General features: G+C 35.1%; 1 protein-coding gene across 6 annotated transcripts in view; it reads left to right on the top strand.

Moving 5' to 3' along the window:
- Positions 1-24580, top strand: part of DGKB (diacylglycerol kinase beta) — a 713599-nt gene extending 689019 nt beyond the window's left edge. For all 6 annotated transcript variants that reach the window (XM_042967524.1, XM_042967496.1, XM_042967510.1 and 3 more), the window contains one exon: positions 24123-24580. In XM_042967524.1, the coding sequence (XP_042823458.1) occupies positions 24123-24230 (108 nt within the window). In that variant the 3' untranslated portion in view covers positions 24231-24580. The remainder of the gene's footprint in view (positions 1-24122) is intronic.
- The last annotated feature ends 758 nt before the right edge of the window (positions 24581-25338 follow it).

The raw sequence follows: 25338 nt of genomic DNA, 5'->3' as shown, positions 1-25338 counted from the left end.
TGACAATCTTTTTCTAGTTGGAAATACCATTGAAATGAGCATTTCACATAATATCATATTAGAAAATATAATAGTAGTGGATGGATTGCTTTTCTCTATAGTTTATGTGTCTACATCTTTCTCGATTGCTAGATACAACAAATACGACTATAGGCAAATTGTGGATGAAGCTGTGTTTCCTGACAAGAAGTTACTAAAGCCTAACTATAAACATACATGACAGTATTTATAATAAGAGTAGAAGAAGAGGGAAATAGCTAGAATTTTTTTTATATTTATGGTAGGTGGCTCCCCTTATACGTACTACCTAAATTAACTGATCTCAGACCTGGGAACTAAAAACAGACTTGAAACCAAATAGCTTTACCATTCTTTTATTACAGAATCTCAACCATTTTATTAAAACTTCTGTATATCAGCTTTTTATTTGAAACCTATTCTAGCTTAATATTTTAAAAGTTATTTTGAGCAAGCTAATATCTACAACTGAAATAGTAAACTTTTCTAGCACTTTAGCTGAAATTCCATGTAGTCTAGGGTTAAAAATGTTTTTCACTCTTTGAAAGCAATGTTTTATGGGATTTCAATAAGGAAAGAGGGAAAAAACTGTTTAGGAAGATTACCGTGCAAAATAAATGTATCCCAATGGATAGAAAACAAGGAAAGAGGCCGAGGCCAGTGTTTTTTTTTTTTTTATTTGTTATATCAGTGACCTCTGGACTTTAGAGAATTACTTAATCTTCTTGAAACTATTTCCTTATTCCTAAAACCAGCTACCTACAAATCACAAGGGAGTATTGAAGAGTTGCAAAAAATTATTGTACATCACATTTTGCAACACTGAGAAAGTATTAGTTATTTTATGCTTTATATTAAGTATTGTTATATTTAATATCTAGTGTTCCCATTATCTAAGTCATACAGGAAAAAAAGTTAAACCAACATTATTTTAGGGTGACAAAATTTGGTATCTTTTTGAGATTTGGCCATAGTGTTACAGAAGATGTAGCTGTAACTTTTTTGTTTGTTTTCCCATAATCATTTACAGATAAACTAATATTGGAAAAGGACATCATTTCATCATAACATTTAATATTTTAATAATTATCTAAAGGGAAAATTATATTAAAACTCATCCAAATGGAATAGTGCTGTGAAAGTTATCTGCAAGTTTACCTCTCTTGACTCTCCCAAGATTCTTGCATTAAATTGATTAACTTTATTTTTTTTAACGTTTATTTATTTATTTTGAGAGACAGAGACAGCATGAGCAGGGAAGGGACAGAGGGAAAGGGAGAGAGAGAATCCCAAGCAGGCTTCATACTGCACAGAGCCCAACACAGAGCCCAACACGGGGCTCAATCTAATAAACCCAGAGACCATGACCCGTGCCGAAATCCAGAGTCGGATGCTTAACCCACTGAGCCACCCAGATGCCCCTAAACTGATTAAATAGCATTCAGTAATATTTAATATACCAGTGTTTTTTAGAAATTATTCTTGTTTTGAAAATTTAATAAAATATTTTCTCACTAAAAGTTATGCAGCTATTGTAACTTAATACTTGCTGACTTTGTAGACACACTATTTTTAAGGAATCTTAATCTGCTCTAATGGCTTACTTTAGAAAGGACTGGGCAAAGCAGACAAGGGGACATGTGTATTTTTAGTGATGGAAGAAAAAGAGTAACACATAAAATATTAGTAGGAAAATGCTTAACAGGTATATGTAGATAATGCATATTTTCTTGATGTGCCTGGAAATTGTATTTTGCCTAATATTTAAATAGAGAAGAGGGATAAAGGTTAAAGAAGGAAATGCCACCATTTTTTATTTAATGAGTCTAAATGTGGATACTTGGAAAACTAGAAAATTAACTAACATTGTTCTGCCATCTTGAAATATATTTGAGTAAGCAGACTGCTGTTCTAGTAGGTATATATTTTTTAAGGTGTGAGTGGTAGTAAGACTCCAAATGCAGTTAAATAAAACATAAACTAGAAGTATCTTTTACTTAAGACTTCAATGGTAAATTCTTTTGCATAAATTTGCATTTCTAAGCCTTTATTTTTTTCCAAAGACTGGCTTGCTAATGTTTAGTTGGGCGTTATTTTTTGTGTTCCCCTGTTACTTATGCATTAATTAATTTTGTTTACCTGTGCATAATTTTTCCTAATTTCACAACAGTTGTTGTTTTTGTAATTGACAATGCAATTTACTGCATGTGTGCATTCTGGCCCCCAAACAAGAATGTTAAGGTGTAAAGCACCAATCTCTTCATTTCAGATTGTTAAAAAAAAGGATTGGTTGTGACTAATTTCCAATTAATTTGCAGTGGTTACAGGGAACAAAACAATTGCACCTACTAATTAAATTTTAAAATATTCCAAAGTGTCATCTTTAGGTGTCTGTGGAATATATAATTTCCATTTTGGTTCATTGCTGGATCTGTAACACCCATGAGCTTGACAGCTCTATTAATTTAAAGGCTCAGTAATACCTATTAGTACAAAACATGAAAAAAAAATACCATTAATCATTTATTTTAATTTTGCAGCTCTGTCATTTTCTCAGTATGTTTTAAAATTATGATGACACCGTAATGTGCACAAATCGACCTGGATGAAGGGGAAACGGATCACACTACTTAGGAGAGATACTGAAGTACATTATTAGAGCTTAATTAATGCCAAACTGATTAGATTTGATTGCATTTTGCACTAAAATATTTTAAAGAATTTTTTCTTACTATATTATATTTTAAAAGTTATCCCAAACCTTATGTTTACAATTAGACTTACCTTTTTTGTACTTTTTCTCTTGAACACATTCAACCTAAATACTGTGAAATAAACCTAAATCATTCGTATTCTTCATGTTGAAAATTAATATAGTTATCCGTTTAAATTTAGACAAGTTTATTTCATTTCAGTTGATAGTGTCTCTAATATTCATATTCTTTGATAATAACTCCTACCCAAATTGGACACAATGTCCAAAAACATAAAAGATCAAAAATTTAAATGAGACATCTACTAAGTATGTAATACCTTTTGCATTTCTACTGATGTGATCCAGGATTGTTAAACATGTTAAAAATGATCAAGCTACATGCACTTAGACTGTTGTTATTAGGTTTCAAGAGGACCCATAGTTATTTTATTTATACTTATGTCTGTTCAAAATGAAGATACTCCTTTAAAATGGGTAGTTATTAGTGTCTCCTAGTTGATGGGCATCATCAAATTAATACATAGATTTGATTTCTTTTCTACCAGAACACTTAAAGGTCACCCTTCTGGTAGATCCAAACTATAGAATCACAGGGCCTAACTTTTCTCCCACATTTGCCTTGTGATCCTATCTTATCTAGCTATTCATTTCCTCTGACTTTATGTATTAAAATTAGAAAATATTCTAAGTCTTACCTCAGAAGGCAATATACTGCAATGTTGAAAGTTTTAAGAGTAGTAAGGCTTCTTATCCACTAACAAAGAATTGGGTCCAGTGTTTCATAGAGATATTCCCTGGATGGCTTTCTAATTTCAAACAAAAATTTGAATTAAAAAAGCTCATAATAAAAATACACTAAGAAGAATATAATAATATGTTTTTATTTTCTTGAATATTCAGAGCAGAGTTGCACATGTTTCATTTAAGAAGATTTGGGAAAAATTTTTTTTAAACTTTGAAGATCATTTTATCTTTTTTTTTTAATATTAAATTTATTGTCAAATTGGTTTCCATACAACGCCCAGTGCTCATCCCAACAGGTGCCCTCCTCAATGCCCATCACCCACTTTCCCCTCCCTCCCATCCCCATCAACCCTCAGTTTGTTCTCTGTATTTAAGAGTCTCTTATGGTTTGCCTCCCTCCCTCTCTATAATTATTTCCCCCCCTTCACTCCCCACCATGGTCTTTTGTTAAGTTTCTCAAGATCTGCATATGAGTGAAAACATGATATCTGTCCTTCTCTGACTTATTTCACTCAGCATAATACTTTCCAGTTCCATACATGTTGCTGCAAATGGCATGATTTCATTCTTTCTCATTGCCAAGTAGTATTCCATTGTATATATAAACCACATCTTCTTTATCTATTCATCAGTTGATGGGCATTTAGGCTCTTTCCATAATTTGGCTATTGTTGAAAGTGCTGCTATAAACATTGGGGTACATGTGCCCCTATGAATCAGCACTCCTGTATCCTTTGATAAATTCCTAATAGTGCTGTTGCTGGATAGTAGGGTAGTTCTATTTTTAATTTTTTGAGGAACCTCCACACCGTTTTCCAGAGCGGCTTTACCAGTTTGCCTTCCCACCAATAGTGCAAGAAGGTTCCCATTTCTCCACATCCTCGCCAGAATATGTAGTTTCCTGATTTGTTCATTTCAGTCACTCTGACCGGTGTGAGGTATTATCTCATTGTGGTTTTGATTTGTATTTCCCTTATGATGAGTGACATTGAACATCTTTTCATGAGTCTGTTGGCCATCCGGATGTCTTCTTTGGAAAAGTGCCTATTCATGTCCTCTGCCCCTTTCTTCACCAGATTATTTGTTTTTCAGGTGTTGAATTTGGTAGGTTCTTTATGGATTTTGGATAGTAACCCTTTATCTGATGTATCATTTGTAAATATCTTTTCCTATTCAATTGGTTGCCTTTTGGTTTTGTTGATTGGTTCCTTTGTAGTGCAGGAGCTTTTTGTTTTGATGAGGTCCCAATAGTTCCATTTTGCTTTTAATTCCCTTGTCTTTGGAGATGTGTCAAGCAAGTAGTTGCTGTGGCTGAGGTCAAAGAAGTTGTTGCCTGCTTTCTCCTCTAGAGTTTTTACTGTTTCCTGTCTCACATTTAGGTCTTTGATCCAGAATTTTTTTTTTTAATTTTAATGTATTACATTGTTTTCTACACATGACAATTCCATGGGAAGAATTAGATAGATATTATTACCTTTTTTTTAATGTTTCATTTATTTTGAGAGAGAGACAGTGTGTGTGTGTGTGTGTGTGTATGTGTGTGTGTGTGTGTGTGTGTGTGTGTGTGTGTGTGTGTGTGTGTATGAGCAGGGGAGGGGCAGAGAGAGAGGGAGACACAGAATCCAAAGTAGGCTCCAGGATCTGAGCTGTCAGGACACAGCCCGATGCGGGGTTTGAATTCATGAGCCGTGAGATCATGACCTGAGCCAAAGTCAGATGCTCAACCCACTGAGCCACACAGGTGCCCCATTAAATAGATACTATTAAAGACGATTTTCAAATCAGAAAATAAAATTAAGGAAAGAATACAACTATTTAAGTCAAGTCAAGAATGTCAGTAACTTATTTTTTTCATTTCTTCAACAAATGTTTACCTAATTCCTTCTCTATGAAGGTACTGATATTTTGCCTTAGAATTTTACAATGGAGAGGAAACACAATAAAACAAACAAGCGCATGGTTTCTGAATTCAGTATGGGTATACATTACTCAAAGAATCACACAAATACAGTACTTTAGTAATGATGCAAGGTCTCTGAGTGAACGGTTCATGGTACTTTGAGCTGTGATACTATGGCATTATGAGAGGGTATAATAGAGGGATTTGACCTCATTAAAGAAGGTCTAAGAAGACTTTCAAAGAAACTCAAAATAGGCCTGACAACTAAAGGATGGGGAACATAACTAAACATATAAGGAGGGAAGAGTGTCCTTTACAGAGGGAACTGCAGAAGGTGGGAGGAGTCTGAAAGAGGACATGATGAATGTGGAACAGAAGGAAAGGAGGTGTGAGGCGAGGCAGGAGATTCAGTGGGAATCAGAGCTGCAGGACCTTGACACCCAAAGGAAGGATGATTAGCTTTAGCTTAAGAGTCAAGTGGAACTATAAGTAGAGTTTAAGCAGGAGAGTGATGTGATCAAATTTGCATGGTGATAAGATCATTCTGGATGGGAAATGGATTGGAAAGGAAGGCCATAACCAGTTGGGAGACTTCGGTAATTGTTCAGGCTTTATAATGGTGGAAGCAGAAAGACAAAAGTCAAGAGATACAGAAAATATTTGAGGGATAAAATTAGTAATCAGATAAGAAAAGATGCCAAAGATGATCCAGATTTCTGGCTTGAACAACTGAATAAATGATGGAACAATTTGTTATAATAGGAGAGTCTGGAAAATAATCAGGTTACTTCCTCTCTACTCCAGTTTAACTCAACTAAATGATGGTCTCTTACCAATGTCCTAGGCACATTGTTGGGAATGTCAATTATCATTTTACCATGCAACAATTTTTTATGAATGTCAAAATGTTTGTTGGATTACTATACAATGCTTTAACATCGATAAGAAACTCTCTCAGATCAGTTCCCTGATCCTCCCGGTAGCAAAGAGTATGTATATAGCTGAGTCTAGGAGTTGGGTCATTAAAAAAATTTGTTCTCACATATTGTTAGTATGAGATTATTGGTCTCCCTTAGTTTAAAAAAAAACTTTCTGTGGATTGGTAAATTTCTCACATGGATTTTTTTCTGGTATTTTCTTTGGGTGGAAGTGGAGCCTGGAATGTGGCTGGAATCCTATCAGGTGCTTCTGGTCTCTTCAGAGAGAAGGCAAATGTCTGTAATATGCCATCTCATAATGTCACCTAAGGAATCCCAAAAGCATTGTTCCAGATAGAAGAGGGGATAGAGAAGAACAAAATGTGATTTCTACTGGGCTAAACTAAAATAATAGGTAATGTTTATTAAGCACATAATATGACATGCATAGCCTCATTTGGTACTTGTAGTGCTGTTAGAAAGTAGATGCACTGTTATTCTCCTTTAGAAAGTAGAGACTGAGGCTCAAAATGTGATATCCTTTTGCCAGTGGCTAAGTTGGCACTCAAACTCTTGCCTCTTTTCCCAAGTCCATGATTTTAACTCCTAAGCTATGTAAAAAGACCACATAAGAAAGGACATACAAAATATTATTCATTAAGAAAAGTATAGTTACAAGTTGTGAATACAATGAATATTCCTGGTTGTAGTAAAAGAGGGGAATTTTTTGTGTTGTTCTGTTTTTACTTTTATATATTTTTTATTTGTTTTTTTTTTGTTTTGTTTTGTTTTTCGTTTTTTTCCATATGACCAAAGATTTGAGAGGCCCTGGGGAAAGAAAACCAGTTAGTAGGTTAATGTTGTGGGTATAATTTCTCTATAGAGACATGGAAATATTATAAAAAGGTTTTTTAAAATGTTGTTGACCTTCCCTGGCAACCAACTTATAACCATAAAATATTTTGGAAAGGAGAGCCAAATTTATATCTTAAAAGAGATTTCAAATCCACATATAAGTATTTCCTTTCCAGTGTAGCCAGAGCCTGTCACTTTCAAGAAAAAGTTTCTCTTTCCTCATTACCATATATATTTAAAATTTCTGTGAATTTCATCAGTGGGTAAACCTCCTAAACCCATTTTTTGAACTTTTTATTGTAAATTTTCACAATAATTTATCTGAATTTGATATTAGATCAAAGACTTTAACATTAACCTTGGAAATTACTACCATCCCAGAAAATAATGACTGGAATCATAAAGAAGCTGGCACAGGGATTTTAGAAAATTGTTATGTTTCCATTGCTTTGCTTTTTGGCAGTTATGGATCTGAAAAATTTAGCATGCTCTTTATTCCTGCTGTCATATGTCTCAGCTACATGCATGAATTCAAAATGGTTTCCATTATTGGAAAGACACCATCTTATTCCAGAACCAAGCTAGGTAACTTTTAATGTTCCAGATAATTGCTAAATGAGGCTCTCCCCAGAGATATTTTATAGCATTTATTTTGCTCTGAGAACTCCATTCATTTCCAAGGTAGCTAAATAAATCCAGTGATAATAAACTCTTAAAGAAAAGAGGCAGGAAAAGAACATTTTGACTAGATACAGGGAGAAATTTTTAAAAGGAAAATACTACCTGCTGAGGTGTTTTCTGAGAACCACAATATTATTAAGACCACCCTAGTAGAAAGCACTAAAGAGATTGTACATTTGAGCTAAACATTATCGTTGATACTTTACAAAAATTGGGAAAGTTCATATGTATTCTAATTCAGAACTTATAGAATGATTTCTGAGTGGTGGCACTCAGAATATCAAAGACATGCCCTATGAAATTATGTCCATTTTTATCCATCTTCTAGGCATGGACCCATTAAATCATAATTTTACATTAAAATCTCTTTCACTTTGTGCCTCATAATTCTAGATGTAATTATATTTGACTGTAATTACATCAGGGGTCAGCAAGTTATGGCCTTTAGGCCAAATCTGGACAACTGCCTATTTTTGTAGAGTGAAAGAGTTAATTTTTTTTTTTACTTTTTTAAATAGTTGTAAAAATCAAAAGAAGAATAATATTTAATAATATTAAAATTATTGTATAAAATTCCAATTTTAGTTTTCAGACATAAGGTTTTCATGGAGCACAATCACAGCTGTTTTTTTCACATGTGGTCAATGGATATTTAAGTGTGACAATGGCAGAGATGAGTAGTTACAGAGACCCCACAGCCCACAAAACCTGAAATATTTACCATCTAGCAGAAGCTGCTTTACAGGAAATACTTGCCAACCCTCAAGTTACATAAGCAACTACTTAAACATCCTACCGTATAAAACTCTAAAATATAATTATTTTTAGATTTAGAATTAGTATAACAATTTAGGAGTTTACATCACTTATATGGAAACCATTGTGATAATCTGGGCCATGACTAGCCTAGATAGATATGATTAATTGGAAGGCCTTGCCGAGGAATCGGCCACATTGAAGATTGACTGGTGGGAATGTTTATATCACGGTGCTTCGTTGTACTTTTCCTGTCACCCCTCAGGCTACTAGGACTCATATTCCTTCATAGGATATCATTCTCCTGCTTCACCTTTAAATGTCAGCATTCCACAGTTCCATGGTCTAATATCTGATATTTGTATTTGCCACACATCCTTCAGTAATCTATTCTTGATGAATGACATTATTATAGGTTCATGACACCGAAATCTGTCTCAAGAGCTGTTCTCCCTTCTGAACATCAGACCTACACATCCAAAAGACACTGAACCTCACCTTAGGAATGTCACATTCAACACAGAGTTCGCCAACTTCTTAGTTCCCACCGTTGCCAAACATGCAACTCTTCCTATTAAAAAGCATCACCATACATGTAGCAAACAAAGCGAAAAGCACAGGAGTCCTACTAAAACCTTACCCTTTTCCAGTACTCCACATGTTCATCCATATCCTATAGGTTGTGGCTCCTTGATACCTCTTGAGTTTGCCCCCTGCTCCATTCCCATTGCTACTGCCACAATTAAAATCCATTTCATTTCTTTTCCACATTATTATATTAACCTCCCATTTCATCTCCCTGCCCCTGGTATGGCATCCAGCCTCTAATCTATGCTTCCAGAGTGATATTGTTAAGACTTGCATTTAATTGTATCGTGTCTTTACACCATGATCTAAATGGCATTGTTTTGTGTCCCCTTTGCACCCTGAGAATATCTCCATAGCACAATGCATATCACATTCTGCCACTGCATATGCTATCATCAATAGAATATAAGCACCTTAATTATGTTTAAAAAAAATGTCTATTCAACTTGGAAGTCCAAGCATTAAGCTGAAGTAAGCTTGTACCTAGTAAATTAACAATAGAGCTAATTAAAGTTGGATAAGTTAGGTTGTTTCTTAGCCATAGGTTTTGGGGGTTAGTATAAGAAGGTAAAGGCCAGTCCACCAGTCAGTCAACAGATTCTTCTTGGTCTTACCGGTCAGAAGAGAAGTGACGTGACAACAGTAAATAGATAGGACTTCTCAAAGTTAACTGTGCATAAGAATCACATGGGGGAATCTTGTTAAAAGTAGAACCTGATTCAGAAATTCCTAGGGGCACCTGGATGGCTCAGCCCGTTAAGCATCTGATGGCAGCTCAGGTTGTGATCTCATAGCTTGTGAGTTCAAGCCCCCCAGTGGGCTCTGTGGTAACAACTCAGACCCTGGAGCCAGTTTCAGAATCTGTGTCACCCTCCCCCACTAATGCTCCATCTTTCTCTCTCTCTCTCTCAAAAAAATAATGCTAATTTTTTTTTAATTTAATAAAAAAGAAAGTCTGGTCTGGGACTGAGGAGTCTGCATTTCTAACAATGATGTAAGTTCTCCTAGTTTGTAGACCACATTTGAAAACCAGAACACTAGGGATTTTTGTTATTGTTAATTTTGTAAATGTTCATACCAAAATAATATATGCACATTGAAGAAAGCAGAATGTATAGACTTGCAAGAAAACAGGAAGCCTCTGTCCTATCATTTGTGTGTCACCAGGTCTGTTCTTTGAATTATTTGGGATTTTTTTCTTATCATTTACTCTACATCTATAAAAAAAAATGCTTTGCTCTTTATTTCACCTATTAGTTTTAGGTGTATTCTATTTACTTTATGCATAGAAAAGTGGTTTTTAACACTCTTACATCACTCCATTTAACTCTCTTACTAGTGGTGAATATGTACTGAGTGATTTTTATGTACCAGGTAACATTCTAAGTTTTTTGTGTGCATTGATTCATTTACTCCTAACAAGAAACCAATGAAACAGACACTATTTCAGGCAGTTTGATTTTGAACTGTTAGGCTCTTCTGCTTGAGGGAAAAAAAATGATTTTATTTAAACCAAAACAAATATATAATCATTGAGATTATGAAAATGTTGTCAATTGCAGAACCAAGTACTGATACAATTATATTTTCTTTCCTACAAATGTTTTAGAATCTCTTTTTTTCTCTCTTTGAAAATCTCAATTATAATATTTCTCCTTTTTTAAAATAGATATCAATTGATCTATTATCCCCACTCTTTTTCTTTTTTTTTCTTTTTTTCCTTTTTTTAATTAATTAATTTATATTTTTAATATATGAAATTTATTGTCAAATTGGTTTCCATACAACACCCAGTTCTCATCCCAAAAGGTGCCCTCCTCAATACCCATCACCCACCCTCCCCTCCCTCCCACCCCCCATCAACCCTCAGTTTGTTCTCAGTTTTTAACAGTCTCTTATGCTTTGGCTCTCTCCCCCTCTAACCTCTTTTTTTTTTTTTTCCTTCCCCTCCCCCATGGGTTTCTGTTAAGTTTCTCAGGATCCACATAAGAGTGAAACCATATGGTATCTGTCTTTCTCTGTGTGGCTTATTTCACTTAGCATAACACTCTCCAGTTCCATCCATGTTGCTACAAAGGGCCATATTTCATTCTTTCTCATTGCCACGTACTATTCCATTGTGTATATAAACCACAATTTCTTTATCCATTCATCAGTTGATGGACATTTAGGCTCTTTGCATAATTTGGCTATTGTTGAGCCCACTCTTTTTCTTTATATGGCACAAGCCCTTCTCTAGGTGTTTCTTTCTAGGTTGTCTGTTTGTTTGAAAATCTGTCATACTATGTCTCAGTTGAATCTCCTGGGTTTTTTTTGTTTGTTTGTTTTTGTTGTTGTTGTTGTTGTTGTTTTTAATAGACTTAATTTTTTAGAGGACTTTTAAGTTCACCCCCTGCCTACACATGTGCATAACCTCCTTCACCAAAATGTTACAATTGTTACAATCACTGAACCTATACTGACAGGTAAATCACCCAGAGTCCATAGTTTATATTAGGGTTCCCTCTTACTGTTGCACAGTTTATGGGTTTGGACACATGGGCAATAACAAGTGTCTATCAATATTATATCATACAGAATATTTTCACTGCCTAGAAGTTCTGTGTATTCCATCTTTTCATCCCTCTTCCCCATAATGCCTGGTAACCACTTATTTTTTTCTACTTCTCTGTAGTTTTGCCTTTTCCAGAATGTAATAGGTTGGAATCATACAGTATGTAGTCTTTCCAGATTGGCTTCTTTCTCTTAGTAATATATATTTGAGGTTCCTCTATGTCTTTTCATGTCTTGACAGCTCATTTCTTTCTTAGCATTGGATACTGTTCCATTGTCTGGAACTACTATAATTGATGTATCCATTCACCTACTGAAGGACATATTGGTTGCTTCCAAGTTTTGGCAATTATGTATAAAGCTGCTATAAACATCCATGTGCAAGTTTTTGTGCAGACATGTTTTCAAATCATTTGATTGATATCAAGGAGTGTGAACTCTGGGCTCTGTAAGAGTATGTTTAGTTTTACAAGAAACTACCGAACTGTCTTCCAAAGTGGCTGTACCATTTTGACTTCCCACCTGTAATGTATGAGAGTTCCTGTTGATATACATCCTTGCCAGCATCTGGTGCTGGCAATGTGATCCTCGGTGTTTTGAACCTCTTTCTTAGGCCATGCATTTGTTTTGCTACAGAATACCCTCATACAGAAACCCTATGTTTTAAAGGGCATATAAAAGGTAAACTCAATCATTTCATGACTGAAAATGTTTCCGTTGTACCCTTATATTTAATCAATATATTAAGTATAGAATTCTATAGTAAAATTAACTTTTTCTCTTGGGTTTGGAGGTGTAGCTCCATTTTCTTCTAACACTAATGTTTTTGAAAAACCTGATGCCATGCTGACTTGTATTTTTTGGTAAGTCACCTGTTTTTCCTCTGAAAGGGCATTTGGAATATTTTTATCTCTGTGCTTTGAAATTTCACAATAATACATGATTTGAGATGGGCAGGACAGGAATCTAAGTTTCATTAGCAGGAAAAAGAGGGAAGGTTCTCCAGGCCAATAGCTGGCACAAAGGCACAGATGCAGGAATTAAGGAGGAATACTTCGGAGGCTGGAGAGTCATCTCCCAAACCCAGTTCTTGGACTCACCAGCATGAGCTGTGTAACACCACTTAAAGAACCCAAACTTTTGTCATATATTGAAAACTAAGGATATTGACACAGATGTCCAAGAATTGCTGGAGGATAAAATTAGATAATATAAAAATTATGGAAAAAGTTATGCATTTATTTCAGCAGATCTGAGAACTCCTTGAAGAGAGAATAAATTCACCTCTGTTTTTGTTTTTTATGTGTTGAGGTATAATTGAGATATATTATATTAGTTTCAGGTGTACAACATAATGATTTGACATTGGTATATACTGGAAAATGGTCACCATGATATCTAGTTATGTCTGTCTCCTTACAAAGTTAATACAGTGTTGTTGACTGTGTTCCCCATGCTGCACATTACATTTCTATGAATTATTTATTTTATAACTGAAGGTCTTGTACTTCTTAATCCCCACCCAAGCACTCTCCAGTCTGACAACCACCAATCTATTCTCTGTATATATGAGTCCTGGATTTTTTTTTGTTTTGTTTGTTTTGTTTTTTTATATTCTACATATAGGTGAAATCATGTGGTCTTTGTCTTTCTCTAACTTATTTCACTTAGCATAACACCCTCAAGGTACATCCATTTTGTCACAAAAGGCAAGATTTCATTTTTTCTTTAACCTGAGCAGTATCCCATTGTGTGTGTATAATAATATATATGTATGTATATATATTTTTTATATGTACAAATATTTTTTATCCATCCATTTGTCAATGGACACTTAAGTTGTTCCCCTATCTTGGCTATTAAAAATGAACATAGGGCCGCATATGTCTTTTCAGTTTAGTGTTTTTATTTTTCTCAGATAGATATCCAGTAATGGAATTGCTGGATCATATGGTAGTTGTAGTTTTAATTTTTTGAGGAAACTCCATCCTGTTTTTCAGAGTGACTGCATCGATTTTCCTATCACCAACAGTACATGAGGGTTCCTTTTCTCCACATCCTCACCAACATTTGTTATTTTTTGTCTTTTAATAATAGTCATTCTGACAGGTGTAAGGTGTTTTCTCATTGTGGTTTTGATTCCTATTTACTTGATAATTATTGAGCATCGTTTCATCAGCCTGTTGACCATCTGTATGTCTTTGGAAAAATGTCTACTCACATCCTCTGCTCATTTTTTTAAAGTGTTTATTATTTATTTTTGAGAGAGAGAGAGAGAGGCGGAGTGAGAATGGGGGAGGGACAGAGAGAAAGGGAGACAGAGAATCTGAAGCGGGCTCCACACTCTGAGCTGTCAGCACAGAGCCTGATGCAGAGCTCAAACCCACATACTGAGATCCTGACCTGAGCCAAATTCAGACCCTTAACCTGCGCCACCCAGGTGTCCCATCCTCTGCTAATTTTTTAATCAGACTGTTGGTTTGCTTGCTATTACTGAGTTTTATAAGTGCTTAATATAAGATATTAGCTCCTTGTCAGATATATGATTTGCAAATGTCTTCTCCCATTCAGTGGGTTGCATTTTTGTTTTGTTTCCTAATAGTTTCCTTTGCTTGCAGAAGCTTTTTAGTTTGATGCCATACATGTGTTTATTTGGTTTATTTGGCTTATTTTGGTGTTTTTTTTGGGGGGGGGGGTTGTTTTGTTTTGTTTGCTTTTCTTTCCCTTGCTTTTGGAGTCAGATCCAAAAAGGCATTGCTAAAACTAATGTCAAGGAGTTTACTGCCTATGTTTTCTTCTTAGGCATTTCATGGTCAGATTTTACATTCAAGTCCTTAATCCATTTTGAGTTTGTTTTTGTATATGGTATAAGATGGTGGTCCAGTTTTATTATTTTGCATGTGGCTGTCCAGTTTTCCCAACAGCATTTATTGAACAAACTGTCCCTTCCCCATTGTGTATTCTTGCCTCCTTTGTTGTAAATTCATGGTCATATAGGTATGAATTTATTTCTGGGCTCTCTTTTCTGTTCCATTGACCCTGTGTGTCAGTTTTTCTACCAATACCATAACATTTGGTGTACCTTCGCTTTGTAAATATTTGAAATCAGGGAACGTCATACCTGTGGTTTGTTCTTCTCTCTTAAGATTGTTTTGACTATTTGTGATCTTTTGTAGTTCCATACAAATTTTACAATTGTTTTTTTGTCTGCTTCTGTGAAAAATGCTATGGAATATTGATAGGAATCACAGTGAATCTGTAGATTGCTTTAGGTAATATGGACATTTTTAACAATATTAATTCTTCCAGTTCATAAGCATGCAATATCTTTTCATTTATTGTGTTTTCTTCAATATCTTTCATTAGTGTCTTCTAGTTTTTACTGTTCAAGTCTTTCACCTAATTGGTTAAATTTGTTCCTAGATATTTTATTCTTTTTGATACTATTGTAAATGAGATCATTTTCTTTTTTTTTTTTTTTTGATAGTTCATCATTAGTGTTTAGAAATACTGCAAAATTTTGTATATTAATTTTGTATCCTGTACCTCTACTGAATTCATTTCTTCAATTGTAACAGGTTTTTTTGTTGTTGTTGTTGTTGTTGTTGAAAACTTTAAGGTTTTCTATCTGTAGTATCATGTTATCTGCAAATAGCGACACTTTCACTTCTCTTCCTTGCCAACTTGGATGCCTTTTATTTCTTTTTCTTGCCTAATTGCACCATCTAGGACTTCTAATACTTTGTTGAATGAAAGCAGGGATAATGGGCATCCTTGTCTTATTCTGGATCTTAGAGGAAAGTTTTCAGCTTTTTACTATTGAGTATGATGTAAGCTGTGGTTCAGCTTGAATTTTGAATTTTGTCAGATGCCTTTCTGTATCTATTGGAATAATTACATGTTAATCATTTTGTTCATGTAGTGCATCATATTGATTCATTTGCAGATATTGAGCCATCCTTGCATCCCTAAATCCCAGTTGATCACAGTGTATGACTTTTTCAATATAGTATTGAATTTAGTTTGCTAATATTTGATTAAGGATTTTGTGCATCTGTATTCATCAGTAATTTGTGTGTGTGGTGTCTCTCTTTGGTTTTGGTATCAGGGTAGTTAATTTTAGCTTCTTAAAATAAATTTGGAAGCATTCCTTCTATTCAGCTTTTGGAAGAGTTTAAGAAACATAGGTATTAAATCTTCTTTAAATATTTGGTAGAATTCACCAGTGAAGCCACCTGGACTATTCAGATTTTCTATTTCTTCATGATTCAGTTTGGAAGATTATAAGTTTTTAGGAATTTATCTATTTCTTCTAGGTTGTCCAATATGTTGGTGTATAATTGTTCCAAGTAGTCTCATGATACTTTGTATTTCTGTGGTAACAGTTGTAAATTTTCCTGTTTTATTTTTTCAATTTTTTTTTTACATTTATTTATTTTTGATAGAGAGTTCCTCCTCTTTTATTTCTGATTTTGTTTGAGTCCTCTGTATTTTTTTCTTGGTGAGTCTAGCTAAATGTTGGTGAATTTTGTTTATCTTTCCAAAGAAGCAGCTCTTAATTTCATTTATATTTTTCTATTTCCTTTTTAGTCCCTATTTCATTTATTTGCAGTTTGATCTTTATTATTTCCTTCCTTCTAGTAACTTTAGGCATCATTTTTTTCTTCTTTTTCTAATTCATTTAGGGGTAAAATTATATCATTTATTTTAGATTTTTCTTATGTTTTGATGTAGGCCTGCATTGCTATGAACTTCCCTCTTAGAACCATTTTTGCTGCATCCCATAGATTTAGTTATATCATATTTCTGTTTTTATTTGTCTTTAGGTATTTTTTTTATTTCTCCTTTGATTTCTTCTGTGACCCAATATTTGTCAGTAACATGTTTTATCTCCATGTGTAAGTAGTGTTTTCCAGCTTTCTTCTTGTAATCAATACCTAGTTCTATATCATTGTGATCTGAAAAGATGCTTGACATGATTTCACTCTTTTTGAATTTATTGGGACTTGTTTGTGGCCTAATGTGACTTTTGCTGGAGGATATTCTATGTGCACTTGAGAAGAATGTGTATTCTGTGGCCTTTCGATGGAACGTTCTGTATGTCTACTAAGTCCATTCTGGTCTAATGTGTCCTTTATGACCAAAGTCTCCTTATTCATTTTCTGTCTGGATGATCTATTCACTGATGTGAGTGAGGGTATTAAAATCCCCTACTATTATTGTATTGCTATTAATTTCTCCCTTTAGGTTTGTTAATATTTGCTTTATATATTTAGGTGTTTCTATTTTGTGTGCATATACATTTATAAATGTTATGTATCTCCTTTCTGGATTGACCCTTATATCTTTATGCAGTCTGTTACAGTCTTTGTTTTAAAGTATGTTTTGTTTCATATGAGTAGAGCTACACTGGTTTTCTTTTCAGTTTTTATGGAAGATATTTTTCCATTTCTTCACTTACAGTGTGTGTGTCCTTACTTCTGAATTGAGTCTATTGTAGGCAGTACTTAAGTGTGTCTTGTTTTTTATTTTGTTTTGTTTTGTTTTTTAATCTCTCCAGTCACTCTGTATCTTTTTATTGGTGAATTTAGTCAATTTACATTTAGAGTCATTATTGATTGGTATGTATGTATTGCCATTTTCTTCATTATTTCTGGCTGTTTTTGTAGGTACTCTCTGTTTCTCTCTTTTCTTTTTCTCTTTCCTTGTGGTTTGATGACTTTGGTGTTATGTTTAGATTCCTTTCTCATTTACTTTTATGTTTACTGTAAGTCTTTGTTTCATGGTTACCATGAGATTCACATATATACCATACTATGTATGTAACAGTTTATTTTTAAGTTGATAGCAACTTAAATTCGAACACATTCAAAAACTCTATATTTGTACCCTGCCCCCCACATTTTATGTTTTTATGTCACTTCTTGCATCTTTTTATTTTATATACCTACTATAGTTTTAGTTAATTTTACTGCTTTTGTCTTTTAATCTTAGTAGCTTTATAACTGAATCATCTACTACCTTTATATTTACTTTTTACAGTGAGAATTTTACTTTTGTTGTTTTCCTGTTATTAACTAATATCCTTTTCTTTCAGCTTAAATAAGCCCCTCTAATATTTCTTGTAAGGGCAGTTTAATAGTGATAAACTCTTTTAGCTTTGTCTTTTCTGGAAAACTCTATCTCTCCTGAAAATATGAATGATAACTTTGCTGAGTACAGTATTCTTGGTTGGAAGGTTTCTCCTTTTAGCATTTTGTATATGTCATGTCACCTCCTTCTGGCTTGCAAAGTTTCTGCTAAGAAATCTCTTGATGGTTTTATGGGATTTCCTTTGTGTATAACAAGGTTGATTTTTGTTTTTGTTTTTTTCTTTCCTTGCTGTTTTTAAGGTTGTCTCTTTAACTTTTGAGATTTTAATTATAATTTGTCTTAGCTTGGCTCTTTGGGGATACATCTTATTTGGAACTTTCTGTTCTTCTTTGACCTGATGTCTTTTTCCTTCTCTAACTTAGGGAAGTTTTCAGGCATTATTTTTTAAATAACTTTTCTGTCCCTTTCTCCTGGGATTGCTATAAATGCAAATATTATCACTTGATGTGGTTCCATAGGTCCCTTAAGCTACCTTCACTTTTAAAATTCTTTTTTCTTTCTGTTGTTCCAAGTTGAGTTCCATTGCTTTATCTTCTTACTTGCTAACTTTCTTCTGCTTCACTCAGTTGCTGTTGAACCCCTTAATGTATTTTTCAGTTCAGTTACTGTATTCTTCAACTCTGTAACTTCCGTTTGTTATTTTTTTCCATGCAATTTTATTTGTCTGTTTGTTGAAGTTTTTGTATGGTCATCCTTTCTTCTTTCAAGTTCCATCGGAATCTTTGTGATCACCATTGAATTCTTTATCAAGTAAATTACTTATCTTTGCAATATTAAGGTATTTTTTTTCCTGGGGTTTTGTCTTGTTCTTTCATCTTAAACATATTTCTCTGTTTTCTCATTTTGTTCGACTCTGTGTTTGTTTCTATATTTTAAGTGAAAACAACTACCTCTCCCCATCTTGAAGGAGTGGCCTTGTGTAGGTGATGATCCTTCTTATTTAACCTTGCCCTAGATTTTGGTTGTCTCTTGAACCTTTGTGATTTTCTAAACCACAAAATTTATTCTTGGTATGTCTCAATTGTTGAGTGTGTGCCAAGACCTGTCAGCAGTCCAAGAGGAGGAATCTCATTTAGCATCTACTTTCAGGAAACAGCTTTTAAAGGATGCAAATGTTTAAAGTCAGTGGGGCCCCATATGTAATCCTTGCTGGTCTGTAGACCAGGAGATCTGGAGGTGTCCCCTGGGTGACAGTTGCATAACTGGGGTTTTCAGATTACAAGCTCCTTTCTGGGAAGTTTTGTGGAGCTGTAGCAAGGCCACGGTGGTGCTCAAGGATGGTGTCTTCCCACTTACGTTTCCTGGGAGTACTTCTTAGCCTCTAGATATAGGCGTTTGTCACAGGAAGACTAGGGTTGTGTTTCAGTCTGCTGTCTGTGCAGTGCCCTGGGGGTGGTGGACTGCCAAGAACTGTCTTTCCAATTGTCACAGTGCTGTGGAGCTCTGGAATGCTAGGCCTCCTGGCCACCAGGGCCAAGTGTGCAAGGGGTGTCCAAATGTGTGGATTGTGTGTGCCCACTGTTTTCGGCAAGGCAGCTGGAGAGTGCCATGTCTGTGCATGCACTGGAATGGGAGAATGCTGGGATCACTCATACTCACCAGCCCCAGCCCGAGGGCTGGGAAGTGTTGCAGTCCCCCCTTCTCCCAGACTTTAGCTAGTGAGCACGAGGACTCCATGACCATTTGTGCTTGCCCGCCCTAGTCAGAGAGAAGGGGAGCACTGTAACCACCAATGCCCTCCCGTGTCAGCAACTACCACAACCACTTGCCCCTGTCCATCTCAGCAAGGCAGCAAGAGGGTGCCATATCCAAGGTCATCCACCTGTGCTAGTAGGCTATGGGGAAAGTGCAACAGTGACATCTATTTTCCAGTGCCTCTGTCTCCAGAGAGCATTTCAGCTATCCCCTGCCCCTCCAGCCAATGCCCCTAGATCAGCAAATGAATCTTCCTCACATATAGTGTAGGTGCTTTTTAGTGCTGTTGTTTTGCTGGGTCCCAAGGCAAGGAAGACAGCGTGCCAGCCCTTTAAGAGGGGAATCTCAGTTTTCTTTAACTTTGGGAACTATAAATGTCAACCCCGTTGGTTTTCCAAGCCATACATTCTGGGATTCATCTCTTTGGTTCAGATCCCAGGAGCTAGAGTACCCAATGTGGGGAACCAATCCCTGCCTCCCGCTTCTCCAGGAGAAATGCTTGTCTGGTGACACCTTCTGTGTGTTGCTGTGCCAGGGGTGGGGCTTTTCCTACCAGTCTCAATGTGGTTCTTTTATCCTCTATTGTGGAGAGCAGTTTATCTCATTCTCAGATATATTTCAGAGGGAAATGATCCTCATGTGGTAGCAAATCTAGTATCTCTATGGGAGAAGGTAAGTTCAGGATCTTCCTACACTGCCAACCTGGATGCTTTTTTGTGAGAAAGCTTGATGAGCACTTAGGTGAGTCGCCAGGGCCTCCAGGGACTCAGTGTTGAACAAAGTGTTCATATAACCTGAGGAAAAGAAACATTACTCTTTATAATAAAGGGTATCAAGAATAGTCAGTGATAGAAAACTGTGAACTAGAAAAGAAAATACCAGTGAGTCACTCTAAACTTGCCTGGAGAATGAGTCAGGAAAACTTTGCTCTGTTCCCTCAATTTTAGTTGGGCTACAGAAGGTCCTTTATGGAGAACATAAATGTCTAGTAGGCATAGACACCATTTACTACTATGATATATAAGCCCGCTATATTCTATCATTTTAATGAAATGATACTTCACTTCTATACTCTTCAACAATAATACTTTTTATGGGAATAGACTTTTGTTTAGGGCAACTCAAAGAGATGAATGAAACAGGTAGCATCTGAATAACTTGTGTAAAACTATTAGCATAATGCTCAGCACACAGTAAGAGCCAAATCTTACTATTTCTTAATCTTGTTATCACTCAATATTGTAATTATGAAGTGAAACTCACACTATGCAACACTGATAATACAGTAGAAACAAAACTGCCTTGTAATCCTAGATCTGGTTTCAATGTGTGCATCTTTATTTTGTGTTGAATATTTCTAAAACTGAAACTACAATCAAATTTTCTCATGTTTATCTTTTTAGATGTCCCCAATCTTAATACGTTATAGGAAGATAGAAGTAGAAAGAGTCACAGAACAGTAGAACAGTAGAAGGTCCTCTCTTGTGGCACCGTTGCTTTGCAAAGGAATAGGTAATATGTAGAAGTGAAGAGTTTATATAGGAGGGTGCTCTTCTATTACTGACAATATTTATCTTGCATTTTTAAAAATTTTTTTCAACGTTTATTTATTTTTGAGACAGAGAGAGACAGAGCATGAACAGGGGAGGAGCAGAGAAAGAGGGAGACACAGAATCTGAAACAGGCTCCAGGCTCTGAGCTGTCAGCTCAGAGCCCGACTGGGGCTCAAACTCACAGACCGTGAGATCATGACCTGAGCCAAAGTCAGACACTTAACCAACCAAGCCACCCAGGCGCCCCTATCTTGCATTTTTAAAGCAGTGTTCTTCTACCTTCATGCAGCCATCCCAGCTTCTAGAAGCCCCATCACCACTACTTATGAGTGCCCACAATTTTAAATTTCAGATTCTCTTCCAAACGAATCAAAATCAAGTTGCAGATTGCCTTGCTTATAGCTGGTGCTTGATAAATATTTGACATGTTAAGAAACAGCTAAGAAGTAACTGCCTGGTTGTTGAAAGATGGAAGCAGTCAAAGATTGCCAAATATATGGCTCATGTCTTCAGATTGCTGAAACTTAATATATTCTAATGTCTTTAGAGATAAGATCTGCTCCTTATTGTTGTTTTCCTACTAGGTATCAGGTTCTCAAAAAAATAAAAATAATAACACAAGAGTGTGGAATGTATACAAAACAGGCATGTGAGTCATTCTTTCAGTCCCACAGAGGTCGTTTATTTTATTTACTTTTTTTTTTTTCAAGTAGACTTCACATCCAGCATCGAGCCCAACATAGGGCCTTAACTTGCAATCTAAGATTAGGACCCGAGCTGAGATCAAAAGTTGGATGTTGAACTGACTGAGCCAGCTGCCCAGGCGCCCTGCAGAGGCCCTCTTAACCAGGTTCTCTGACATGGGCAATCTGAACTTAAACTAACTCTTAAGTCTCTACAGCTTTCTGGAGACCACAGTTAGACTTTCTGTGACTACACACAGAACTCACCTGGACTGGAATCATTCTCATCCTTAATAGAGTACTTTTTGCTTCTGTTCAAATATACAAAGACATTTAATTATCCAATGAGATAACCTATGTAAAGAGCTTAGATACATAATAGACATTTTATGAATGCTAGTTTCATTCACGTTATCTCCCCTCAAAGGAAAACATAGCCAGTTGTTTTTCATTTCCATAAACAATAGACAATTAATATATAGATTTATTTTTTATGGAAATAATGTTAGATTAAAGAAAGAAATGTGTACTTAGACCATAGGAATGATCAAACAACCAAAACAATGGGTTTTAGATAATTTTAAAAATCAGAGTGGCCAATATCCTGCTTGTTAAATTTCTTTTTCCTACTTGACTAGAATTTCTTGGAGTAGAGATTGTGCATTGTTCATTAAAAGTTCCTGGTATAGTATCTGAAGCATAGTAGGGGTAAAACAAAGTTTACAAAATGAATAAATGAAGGAATGATGTTGCATTAGATACTTTATAAAGGTACGGTTCAGGGGGATTTAAAAATCAATGTCATAATCTAAAACAATTATTAAGAGAGACAACCTGGGAGAGATCTTTTTCAGTCTACATAGATGTGTGCAGTCTGGGATCACAAGCATATTGCTGTCAATTCCATAGTATAAGATAACAAAAATAAAATAAAATCATATATCCAGAAAGTTTGGGGCTGACTTAGCCTACTGGCCTTTTACAGGTGCAATTTATTTTTACAGTAAAGGGAAGAACACTGAATCTTCCCAGAATAACCTGATTCCTACAGACTGAAATAAAGTTGTTCATTTTTCCAGGTTTTTGGCATACTTCTGTCTTTCTAGACTGTGAAGTGAATCTCCATTTCCCAAAAGCCCCAGTGCTGATTTTAATGATCCTGTCCATGTGACGTACTTTTTTTTGTTTTGTTTTATTGCTATTAGTGAATGACAAGTGAAGGATATTCATTTTAACTTGAAAATGTCAGGGATGCACTTTAAGAGATATATTTTTGGAGCTTTTAATGAGGTGGTGTTTCTTTTTGAAAGAAATACTCATCTCTGATGCGGGTGCTGTGCAGGTGACAACTGATATTTAATAAGCGATGGTTCTTGTATTAGTCACAGTTCTCTAAAGAAAATGTCTCCGATTGCTTTTGAAAAACTCTTAGCGTCACTAGCCCAAAGGCAAGATGTGACCTTTTTATTACATAATGAGAATCATTTATTATCTTACAATGTATCTTAAAGTCACAGACAAAATGCCACTTTGATAATTGCTTTCAATTAGCTTTGAGCATAGCATATATTCATAAAATGTCTTCTCTAATTTAGACTTGAATTAGAGAAAATTGCAGACATAATCTACTTTAAGGTTGTCTCATTTAAGGTGATTCGTAGTTTTACATCAAAGAAATCAAAACGAGTAGCTTTAGAACTGTCTCTCAAAGTGTTTGAAGCAGGCTTTTCAATATTTGATTCCATTCTATTACCAATTAATTAACAAATTAGAAAGCTAGTTCATCATTTCTGACCTTTTACGCACGTTAACTTTTGACTTTCATTCCTAATGATTGTTTTGAAATTAAACCTTGCAGTTCGTGTTGAAAGAGAGAAACAATCTGATTAGCAAGATAAATAAGGCTTGCCTTGATACCCTGTGTATCTTGATGTTGGGCTGTAACTGGACTTGTGAATGCTGTCATGGTACATCCTTTCCTGCTTTAAATGGTCATTGAATTATACTGGATAATCATGTCACTGAAACAAAGAGTTTTGGGGGTGTTACTACAAGTGAGGGTGGAGGTAATGATATTTAAAATGTGATTTTGGTTAATTTTTATGTTTTCATTGAAACTGAGCACTGGAATTTGGTTTAAAGGCAAATTTTTATCTCCCTTAAAATTATTTTTGAAATAACAAACACCCTGAAACTACATTTTACACTTGTGGTGTTCTGGTAACTCGTGGAATATTATTAACCTTAACAGAGATTCTCTGAAAATGGTACTCTGTCTGGAAATTACTCTCTTTCTCTTTCTTTTCCTAGATAAAAATTACACACAAGAACCAAGCCCCAATGCTGATGGGTCCTCCTCCAAAAACTGGGCTGTTCTGTTCTCTCGTCAAAAGAACAAGAAACCGAAGCAAGGAATAAACCTGTTTCATTTTATTCTTAGAGATCTAATTAGCATAATTGGGCCATGGAAACTTATGCTGGAAACCTTTCAACCATTTCAGTTCTCTTGCTCATGCAAAATCATGAAATTGGTTAACAGTTTTTGTTACCGAGCTAATGTAATATTCAGCTATTAGAAAATTTGTCTCCGTTTTTATAGGCATCTTTGCATGAAGAAGGCAGAAGTGTACATGAAGTGATCCTGCATATTTTTGTTGCACGTGTTCCCATAGATTTTTATGTCTTTCATCCACCCCTCCCCCAATTCCATTTACTAACCTGTGAGACAAATATGTGAAACATAAAAGGAAATATCATGGGAAATGTGATTCTGCGTGTGATTCAAATTATTGGTAAGCACTAATCAGTAATGCTATGATGATCATCACTGTAGATTGCTATATTTTTCCCTTATAGAATCAGTGCATCAATGATCTTTGAACTATGACTTGAAAAGAAACTTTTAATTGGACGATTTTATTAAATAGTTGTCTGTGATAACCTTGCTGTACCTAAATAGTTTTTCTTCAACATCTTAATGCTTCTGAGTGGAATTTAAAATATCAGATATATAAAGTTTTCTTGTGCTAAAAAAAAATAGAAAGTGATTTTTATTTTGTTCCATTTTGTTTTTAATTCCAGAAATAAGTGAAAACAGAAATAAGTTAGTTGGCAGTGAAGTGTGATAATATGACAAGCCTTACTCCTTTTTGCATGTGGATCTAGAAGAAAATTCATAACCACACCAATAACCAAATAGATGTTTTAAACTATGTGCCTAATATACTATTTCCCACCAAAGAGTCAGAAAAAGATGCTTGAGAGAAATGGGTTAATGTATAATTAATTAGCTTTGTGGAGTAAATTTATGGTTCTTATGATTAATTTTCTGATGACTTAAACTCTGGAAGAGAGTGAATTACCCATTAATTATAATTAAAATTCTCACCTTACATAGACAATAGGCCAAACAACACAATCAAAGCTCAAATGCTGATTTCTTGCTTTTTTGGTCATTTATAAATATAGGTATGTGTAATTTTTAATGGGTCAGTTAAGTACACTTGAGATAGTAAATGATCGTATC

This window comes from Panthera tigris, chromosome A2 (assembly GCF_018350195.1).
Source record: "Panthera tigris isolate Pti1 chromosome A2, P.tigris_Pti1_mat1.1, whole genome shotgun sequence".
Lineage (NCBI taxonomy): Eukaryota > Metazoa > Chordata > Mammalia > Carnivora > Felidae > Panthera > Panthera tigris.
The sequence above is the reverse complement of the archived record's forward strand: the minus strand, read 5'-3'. Positions and strand labels throughout refer to the sequence as shown.